This window comes from Symphalangus syndactylus, chromosome 17, assembly GCF_028878055.3.
Source record: "Symphalangus syndactylus isolate Jambi chromosome 17, NHGRI_mSymSyn1-v2.1_pri, whole genome shotgun sequence".
NCBI classification, from domain to species: Eukaryota; Metazoa; Chordata; class Mammalia; order Primates; family Hylobatidae; genus Symphalangus; species Symphalangus syndactylus.
The window spans coordinates 13,246,550-13,256,667 of record NC_072439.2 but is presented as its reverse complement, the minus strand read 5'-3'; the positions used below and the strand labels follow the sequence as shown (position 1 = coordinate 13,256,667).

The window sequence follows — 10,118 nt, the reverse complement described above, 5'->3', positions numbered from 1 at the left end:
AACAGAAAAGTCGCAGCCCGCCCTGCGGGGCCCTTGGTCAGCCTCCCCCTCCATCCAGGCATCTCCCAGCCACTGCCAGGGTCCCCCCAGGAAGCGATGGCCCCACTGGCCTTGATCTGCCTGTTGGGTGGAGTTGACAGCAGAGGCACCTGCCCCAGCGCTGCTGAGCGGCCCCCGTGCCCCGCAAGGCCTGACGTACGTACGCTCCCCTGGGGTCCCTCCACCTCTTCTCAGCTGTCCTGGGCCGTGGGGAACCAAAGCCCCCATTTCTACACGAGCCCTGGCCCATCATCATGGGCCCCTCCCACCACAGCCTTCACCCCACTTGCTCTGTCCCTCCTGGCCCCATCTCGCCAGCCCTGGGGGTGAACTCAGCCCAGCAGCGCCCACCCTCCCTCCCTGATGGTGTCAACCGAGCACCTCCTCCCTGCAACAGGGCCGTCCAGCTGGAGTGCTGGGACTCGCCTGGAGTCCAGTCCTTGGCCCTGCAGGACTGTGGCCGGCGCCCCGGCAGACGGGCCCGGGAGGGGTCTCTGTGGCCTTTGAGGGCTGAGTTCCCCATCTGTGAAATGCAGGCCTGGGAAGCCCCTCAGAAGCCGCCTCTGCAGCTCCAGGGCCAGATGGGGGCTCTAGGGCAGGACCGTGTGACCCCACCCAAGCCAGGGACCTAGAGCCAGCCAGCCCCGGCCACACATGAATCCACGTGTTTAATGACAGCATCACTGCATTACATGAGAAACAAGGCTGGTCTGTCCTGGGAGCTCCCCCGCCCCCTAGCATGGGCAGAACCAGCCCCAACACAAACCTCACGCCGTCCACCTGGCCCCGCAGTGGTTCCCAGTCCCAGGAGGAGCCTCCGAAGGCCCCTGTGGGTTGCGCACTGAGCCGGCCAAGCCCTGACGCCCACAGGGACAAGGCAGCTCTTTGGCAACTGCAGGGGCTGCTGTGGGCAGGGGCGGGCATGGGCGAAGCCAGGGTTGGTTTTCTTATTTAAAAACCTTGAAACAGTAAGACCTTGACCACTGAAAATCCACACTGCCACATGCACCAGCACCCCCTGAGCAGGCAAGCAGCGAGGGGTCTGCGCCCCACCTGGACAGAGGTGGGGACAGTCTCTCCAGTGAATGTGGAAGATCGACCCGCTTGAAATGACGGGGCTTTAAAACCAGGACCCCGTCCCCCAGGAGCAGTGAGTAGGTGGGTCCTGGCCCCTTCCCGTCTAGCCTCAAACATTTCCAGGACTGGTCAACAAAAACACAAAACAAATCCAAAGAAAAGTCACAAATACATATGTACACATGCACGCCAACCCCACTGGGGACAGACACCAGGCTGTTGGGACGTGGGGAGTGAGGGTTCCCAAGCACAGCAGGGTGGCGGGTGGGACCCTCCAACCCCAGCCCGCCCCACCCTCTCCACGTCCCCACCGATGAAATGGGAAGGGGCGGCGGGGGGTAGGGGAGGCAGTGCTCAGCTCAGGCCCCACTCCTCTGCCTTGCCTCCCTCCCTGCCTGCTGTGCGGCCTGGGAGCATGAGACAGAGGAGCAGAGGAGCCTGGGAAGCTTCTGGAAGGATGGAGGGCGCCCACCTCCTGGACCCCTTGGGTCTCCTTGGCTTCCCCACGGCTGTTGGCGCTGGTGGACAGGACAGGCGAAGACACGGGCAGCCTGGGGGTGGGGGCCGCACCACCGCTGGCCTCCACAGGACCCAGCCACCCAGCAGGCACAGGGGACGCAAGTCTTGCGCAGGGAAGGAGGACACTGGCCCTGTGAGGGCAGGTGTTGGCGAATGCACGAAGACATGGCATCTGTTGTGCTCCCCTCCAGCCAGGGCAGTGAGCAGGTCCGGGTTCAGTTCTCCTGGGGTGACAAGTCCAGAGCAGACGTCCTCCTCCGGTGTGAGGGCGACGCTTGGCCAGGATGCACAGGAACGTCTGAAGCCCACTGACTGCCGGGTGATGGCCATGACACAGATGCTTCCAGAGAGACTCCTGCTTCGAGCAGTGACAGCAGAGGTGGCTGCAAGGACGCCATGAAGCCCAGGCAGGGACTGTCTCCTGGATCCACAGGCCGGCTCCGCCAGTGGCCCCGAGCCACCTGCCCAGGCCTACACGCCTTGGTCTGGCCTTGGGGATGGTCTTGGGTTTGACATGGTGGGGCTGCAGCCATGAACGGGCAACCGGGGGTCTCAGGCCCCCTCCAATCAGCCCTGGCGTCTGGTGGTCTGTTCCGTGCAGACATGGACAGTTCCAAGAAGAGCAAGCGGCTCCGGTGGGCAGGTGATGAACAGACGGAGGCAGTGAGGGTCCCAGGGGGCGTCCATCACTCTGAGTACAGACGGTCTGAGCTGGAACCGTCCAATGTGGTTGTTGCCCTTTGGGAAGGGAGCCAGAGCCCCTGATGCTGAGGGTCCCCGACCACGTGCCCACCCCAGATACTGGTGGACATGGTTCACAATCAGGCATTTAATGAGACTCCAGGATCCTCGGGCCCAGCTCCCCGCCCGCCCGGCCGCCTTCCTCGGGGGACAAGCGCTGGGAAGGCAGGGTCCATGCAAGCTGAGGAGCTGGGGTCCTCCGACTCTGGACGGCTGGCGTAGTGTGGTCCTGCCCGGCAGGTTTACCGGATCCTGGTGAAGAGGTTGAGCACAGACACGGACTCCTGCAGACACATGGGGATGGGAGACGCGCTGAGCAGCAGCCCCAGGGAGGAAGCTGCCTGGTGGGAACCCAAGGCTTTGGGGCTTGGTCCTGAGGGGCCGGGAGGTGCCGGTTCAGCCTCGGCCTGCCACACTGCCCCCGACACATGACCCAGAATTTGAGGTGAGGGAAGCTCGGAAATGGGGGAACCCAGGGGAGGGTATGCCTGAGGACACAGTGGGGACAGGGACGACCCTGGGACAGGCTGGGGCGGGGGTGAGTGGCGCTGATACCGACCCACTTTACCTTTGTCGAACGGGTTTTGCTAAAGACGTTCCAGAACCTCAGGGTCTCGTCTCCAGCACCAGTGACGATGGCCTCCCCATCAGGGGACATTGCCTGTGGACAGGAGGGAAGCACCCCATGTCTCTGGGCCTCTAGGTGCCTCGGGACAGGGCTGGGGGACTGAAGGAGAGGGGAGCAAGGTGTGGGGTGACTGGGCCCCCCAGACTCTGGGGCCAGGAGGAAGGGGCAGGCTGGGGCCACCACAGGCAGAAACCGAGGTTGGAGCCTTTTTTTTTTTTTTTTTGATTTTAAGATGGGTCTGGCTCTGTCGCCCAGGATGGAGTGTGCAGTGGGACAATCCTGACTCACTGCAGCCTTGGCCTCCTGGGCTCAGGTGATCCTCCCACCTCAGCCTCCTGATTAGCCGGGACTACAAGCGCGCACCACCACACCTCATTTTATAAAAATGTTTTGTAGACACGGGGTCTTGCTATGTTGCCCAGGCTGGTCTTGAACTCCTGGGCTAAAGCGATCCTCCCACCCTGGCTTCCTGAAGTGCAGGGATTACAGGCGTGAGCCACCGCACCTGGCCAAGGTTGGAGCATTTTTGCAAAAACACAAAGGACACCCCCTTTGCAAGAGGGGCTCATCAACTCTGCACAGATGAGGGACTGTCAGATGCGCGGATGAAAGCACAGAACGTTTTTCAGGGAAGAAACGAGATCTTGGCAAGTGAGGGCACGTGGGGACAGGGACACCTCCTGGCCCCCTTCCAGCCACATGCACACAGTTACTGTGTAGGACGTTCACAGGGTCATCTGAGTGGTCAGCTGTGAGTTGTTTTTGGCTTTCCTCTTCACCCCTCTTTTTGGGGAAAATAAACAAAGAGGCTGAGGTCCTCCAGGAGGACATGCCTGCACCTGCAGGGCTGGGGAGTTCGGTAGAGCCCATTCCAACACTGGCAATACAACCAGCACCAGATGCCCTGACAGCCAGTCCCGGTGCTGGGTCCTGCGGGGTTTTAGATCTGCACACCAACCTCCCTAAGAACACAGGACAGGGTGCTCTGGGGCGGCCACGGCAGTTTGTCCAGAATCCCGGGGCACCTTGAAGTGCCTGCCGTGCACTCACCAGGTATAGCACGCGGTAGGAGTGCCCGGTCAGCTTGGCCACCTGGGTCAGGGAGGGGTACTTCCAGACAAGGATCTGGTTCTGTGAGTAGCCGTGCGTGCTCACCTGGAGGGCGGAGGGGGCGCTGCGGTCGGTGGCAGGGAATGAGGAAGGGCACTATGCCTGCTGCCTCACATGCACCCGCCTGAGCCCATGTGAGAGCTCGGAGCCGCCAGCCAGCCCGGGAGGAGCAGGGGATGCTGGGATGTGGCTCTGCCACCCAAGTCCGTCTGGGACGTGTGGAGGCCACAGGTGGAGCCCTCCACCCACCGCCAAAGGCTGGAGCCCAGCAAGGACCCAAACAGGGCCCACAGCTCCTCTGCCCCGCCTGCAAGTCATCCCTGAGACTGTCCTGGTGACACGCCCGGAGTGGCTGGAGCAGGCCAGGGCGCTCAATGGAGCCCGCTTCATCCTGGGCCTCCCCTCTAAGCAGAGGCAGCCATGGGAGCTCCCCGGCTCCTCACAGAACCGCCAGGTGTGGCTGTGATGGGGGCCCAGAGGCCCCAAGTCTTGCCCCAGGTGAGGCCCTGATGGCGCCCAGGGGCCTTGCTGTCCCCCAACTCCCTGCCTCCCCACCCGGCCTCCCTCGCCCATCTCCCTTCAGAGCGACTCTGACCCATCTCCCCACAGGCTGCTCTCAGATGGCAGGCAAGGGGCCAGCAGGACACACATCCTGAGGCCTGGTGGGAGGCCTGGCCGCCCATGCTCACCAGCTCGTTGGCGTGCTTGGACCAGGCCAGATTGCACACTTGGGAGCCTGTGTCGATACACTGCAGCGGCTGTCCTGTCAGCGTGTTCCAGAAGCGGATACAGCGGTCGGCTGTGCCGCCCCCTGAGGCCAGCAGCCCGTGCTGATGCGGGGACCAGGCGATGGCCTTCACGGCTGCCAGGTGCTCCGTATACTGCTGCACGGGGCTCAGGCTCGAGTGATTCCAGACCAGCAGCTGGGGAACAGGGGCTGTGAGGCCAGGGCTGTCCCAGCCCTGTGGTCCCATAGGCTGGTCCTCACAGGGGTGATGACCTGCCCCGGTACCCCACCCCACACCCCTCCTGCTGCTCCCTCAAGGACCCCTGAGGGCACACGCTCATCACCCTGTGCCGCAGGGCAGGACTGGCTGAGCAGGAAGGACAAGCCCGGGGCCCTGCTGATGGCTGTGGAGTGGGCCCCGCGCCCGCCCCCAGCCCAGGCTCTTCCGTTCCTGCCATCGTGAGGGGTGCGACTTCTGGGGAAGGGGAAGCCCAGGCTCTGGGCAGGGGTACCTTGTTGTCGTTGCCCCCTGAGGCGAGGAGCTGGTGGTCCGTGGACCACTTGAGCCCGCACACCTCCTGCCGGTGGCCCTGCAGCCGCCGCTCCGACTGCAGTGGCGGGGTGCGGATGTCCCTCTGCAGGATCATGCGGTCGCGGCTCCCGGACGATAGCTGCTCAGCGTTCCAGGCCAGCGCCCCTGGAGGCCAGGCGGAAGCGGGGATGAGCCTCTCCTGCCCTCGGGGAGCTGGGGCCTCAGGGAGCTCACCAGCCACGAGACCCGGGCTCCTCACCGACGCGTGCCGTGTGGCCCTCCAACATGGACAGCTTCTTCCCTGCGGCCGCATCCCAGATCTGCACAAAGCCCTTGTGTGTGCCCACCGCCACCAGGTTCCCCTAGGATCGAAGGCACGGGCGGAGCATCGGTGTCAGGTCTGGCTCGGGGACTGTGCCCATCCTGGACTTGGTCACGCCAGGCTCTCTCCTCACCAGGGCTTTGGGATGGTTTCTCTAAAGACTCTTGAATGCACGTCCCTTCGGAAGAAGCTTAAACCCCCCTCAGCACATTCTGGGGTGGCGGGCACAGGCGCACGCGGCGCCTGGGTTTGTCAGAGTCCAGCCAAGACTCAGGGTATGTGGACCTTCCCACATGGACATTTCACACAGAGGGAAGGAGAAACTGCAGACACCGAGCTCCAGGTTCCACACATGCCCAGGAGCTGGGCAACACGTGTTGCTGTCTGCGACTGACTTTGAGGCGCATGAAAATCTAAGATGGATGGAGGGAGGGTGAGCACACAGGCCTGGACACAGCGAGTGGTTACAAGCGCTAGGGGCAGCCCTGGGCAGCTCTGGGCGGGGGGCACAGACCCTCCCCATGACATGCTTCAAAGCTGCTGCTGAGATGTTTTCATCATAATCTAAAATGGAACTAAAGCCCACTCGACCCTGAGTGGAAAACGGAGCTCCAGGGGAGCGAGTCCCAGATGGGCAGGTCCCATGGAAGGAACTAGGGTGTTATTTCCCCACTGGTCCTGCCATCCTTTCTAGGGGCCGGGCGGGTGCCTGCCCATCCCTGTTACTCCCTCTACTAGGACCATACCAAGCCTGGGGACAGCGGGGGACACAGACCTATGCTTGGACACAGGCGACCTCAGGCCATGCACTAGCCCCTCTGGGTCTTCAAGGCCACCAACACTGTCAAGGGCCCATCAGATCTCCCAGGTGGGGGCCAAGCCCTCTGCACTCACCCGCTCAGACCAGCCCACGGAGGTCACTGAGTCCCCTTCCACCGAGAGGTCACAGAGCCGCGTCACCTGGAAGCAGAGGTCAGTGTGAGCTTTGCTGCTGGTCTCGAAGCCCCAGTCTATCCATGTGTACATTCAGCCCTCCACTGTCTCACCCATCCGCGCTCCCATCCACTCTCTCACCCATCCGCTCTCCCATCCACTCTCCCATCCACTCTCTCACCCATCCGCTCTCCCATCCACTCTCTCACCCATCCGCTCTCCCATCCACTCTCCCATCCACTCTCCCATCCGCTCTCCCATCCACTCTCCCATCCACTCTCTCATCCATCCACTCTCCCATCCATTCTCCCATCCACTCTCTCATCCATCCACTCTCCCATCCACTCTCTCACCCATCCGCTCTCCCATCCACTCTCTCATCCATCCACTCTCCCATCCACTCTCTCACCCATCCGCTCTCCCATCCACTCTCCCATCCGCTCTCCCATCCGCTCTCCCATCCGCTCTCCCATCCGCTCTCCCATCCACTCTCTCACCCATCCGCTCTCCCATCCGCTCTCCCATCCGCTCTCCCATCCGCTCTCCCATCCGCTCTCCCATCCGCTCTCTCATCCATCCACTCTCCCATCCACTCTCCCATCCACTCTCCCATCCGCTCTCCCATCCGCTCTCCCATCCACTCTCTCACCCATCCGCTCTCCCATCCACTCTCTCACCCATCCGCTCTCCCATCCGCTCTCCCATCCGCTCTCCCATCCACTCTCCCATCCACTTTCCCATCCACTCTCTCACCCATCCGCTCTCCCATCCACTCTCCCATCCACTCTCTCACCCATCCGCTCTCCCATCCACTCTCTCACCCATCCGCTCTCCCATCCACTCTCTCACCCATCCGCTCTCCCATCCACTCTCCCATCCGCTCTCCCATCCGCTCTCCCATCCGCTCTCCCATCCACTCTCCCATCCGCTCTCCCATCCGCTCTCCCATCCGCTCTCCCATCCGCTCTCCCATCCACTCTCCCATCCACTCACCCATCCGCTCTCCCATCCGCTCTCCCATCCACTCTCTCACCCATCCGCTCTCCCATCCGCTCTCCCATCCGCTCTCCCATCCGCTCTCCCATCCGCTCTCCCATCCGCTCTCCCATCCACTCTCTCACCCATCCGCTCTCCCATCCGCTCTCCCATCCGCTCTCCCATCCGCTCTCCCATCCACTCTCTCACCCATCCGCTCTCCCATCCGCTCTCCCATCCGCTCTCCCATCCGCTCTCCCATCCGCTCTCCCATCCGCTCTCTCATCCATCCACTCTCCCATCCGCTCTCCCATCCGCTCTCCCATCCGCTCTCTCATCCATCCACTCTCCCATCCACTCACCCATCCGCTCTCCCATCCACTCTCTCACCCATCCGCTCTCCCATCCGCTCTCCCATCCGCTCTCCCATCCGCTCTCTCATCCATCCACTCTCCCATCCGCTCTCCCATCCGCTCTCCCATCCGCTCTCTCATCCATCCACTCTCCCATCCACTCTCCCATCCACTCTCCCATCCGCTCTCCCATCCGCTCTCCCATCCGCTCTCCCATCCACTCTCTCACCCATCCGCTCTCCCATCCACTCTCCCATCCGCTCTCCCATCCGCTCTCCCATCCGCTCTCCCATCCGCTCTCCCATCCGCTCTCCCATCCGCTCTCCCATCCGCTCTCTCATCCATCCACTCTCCCATCCGCTCTCCCATCCGCTCTCCCATCCGCTCTCTCATCCATCCGCTCTCCCATCCACTCTCTCTCCCATCCACTCTCCCATCCACTCTCCCATCCGCTCTCCCATCCGCTCTCCCATCCGCTCTCCCATCCGCTCTCCCATCCGCTCTCCCATCCATCCACTCTCCCATCCGCTCTCCCATCCGCTCTCCCATCCGCTCTCTCATCCATCCGCTCTCCCATCCACTCTCTCACCCATCCGCTCTCCCATCCGCTCTCCCATCCACTCTCCCATCCACTCTCTCACCCATCCGCTCTCCCATCCACTCTCTCACCCATCCGCTCTCCCATCCGCTCTCCCATCCGCTCTCCCATCCACTCTCTCACCCATCCGCTCTCCCATCCGCTCTCCCATCCGCTCTCCCATCCGCTCTCCCATCCACTCTCTCACCCATCCGCTCTCCCATCCGCTCTCCCATCCGCTCTCCCATCCGCTCTCCCATCCACTCTCTCACCCATCCGCTCTCCCATCCACTCTCCCATCCGCTCTCCCATCCGCTCTCCCATCCGCTCTCCCATCCACTCTCTCACCCATCCGCTCTCCCATCCACTCTCCCACCCATCCGCTCTCCCATCCACTCTCCCATCCGCTCTCCCATCCACTCTCTCTCCCATCCACTCTCCCATCCGCTCTCCCATCCGCTCTCCCATCCACTCTCCCATCCGCTCTCCCATCCACTCTCCCATCCACTCTCTCACCCATCCGCTCTCCCATCCACTCTCTCACCCATCCGCTCTCCCATCCGCTCTCCCATCCGCTCTCCCATCCACTCTCTCACCCATCCGCTCTCCCATCCGCTCTCCCATCCGCTCTCCCATCCGCTCTCCCATCCACTCTCTCACCCATCCGCTCTCCCATCCACTCTCTCACCCATCCGCTCTCCCATCCGCTCTCCCATCCACTCTCTCACCCATCCGCTCTCCCATCCGCTCTCCCATCCGCTCTCCCATCCGCTCTCCCATCCACTCTCTCACCCATCCGCTCTCCCATCCACTCTCTCACCCATCCGCTCTCCCATCCGCTCTCCCATCCGCTCTCCCATCCACTCTCCCATCCACTCTCTCACCCATCCGCTCTCCCATCCACTCTCCCACCCATCCGCTCTCCCATCCACTCTCCCATCCGCTCTCCCATCCACTCTCTCTCCCATCCACTCTCCCATCCGCTCTCCCATCCGCTCTCCCATCCGCTCTCCCATCCACTCTCCCATCCGCTCTCCCATCCGCTCTCCCATCCGCTCTCCCATCCACTCTCCCATCCACTCTCTCTCCCATCCACTCTCCCATCCGCTCTCCCATCCGCTCTCCCATCCGCTCTCCCATCCACTCTCCCATCCACTCTCCCATCCGCTCTCCCATCCGCTCTCCCATCCGCTCTCCCATCCGCTCTCCCATCCACTCTCCCATCCACTCTCTCACCCATCCGCTCTCTCATCCGCTCTCCCATCCGCTCTCCCATCCGCTCTCCCATCCGCTCTCCCATCCACTCTCCCATCCACTCTCCCATCCACTCTCCCATCCACTCTCCCACCCGCTCTCCCACCCGCTCACCCATCCACTCTCCCATCCGCTCACCCATCCGCTCTCCCATCTGCTCAACCATCCACTCCCTCAACCACTCTCACCCATTCTCCCATCTGCTCACCCATCCGCTCTCCCATCCTCTCTCCCATCCACTCCCTCAACCACTCTATCCACTCTCCTGCCCACTCTCCTGTCCACTCATTCAGTCTCTCATCACTCCACGCCCATGGGGTCGCTGGGTTGG

The 10,118-nt window shown here is 62.7% G+C and overlaps 1 protein-coding gene across 2 annotated transcripts in view; it reads right to left on the bottom strand.

Moving 5' to 3' along the window:
• Positions 1-1,266: 1,266 nt before the first annotated feature.
• FZR1 (fizzy and cell division cycle 20 related 1) overlaps positions 1,267-10,118 on the bottom strand; it is a 31,197-nt gene continuing 22,345 nt past the window's right edge. Inside the window, exons 8-14 of one of the 2 annotated variants that reach the window (XM_055247489.2) lie at positions 6,590-6,655; positions 5,633-5,735; positions 5,354-5,538; positions 4,804-5,037; positions 4,055-4,159; positions 2,936-3,037; positions 1,267-2,660 (exon numbers count right to left, since the gene is read on the bottom strand). In XM_055247489.2, the coding sequence (XP_055103464.1) occupies positions 2,619-2,660; positions 2,936-3,037; positions 4,055-4,159; positions 4,804-5,037; positions 5,354-5,538; positions 5,633-5,735; positions 6,590-6,655 (837 nt within the window). In that variant the 3' untranslated portion in view covers positions 1,267-2,618. The remainder of the gene's footprint in view (positions 2,661-2,935; positions 3,038-4,054; positions 4,160-4,803; positions 5,038-5,353; positions 5,539-5,632; positions 5,736-6,589; positions 6,656-10,118) is intronic. The other variant, XM_055247490.2, reaches the window with a different exon arrangement.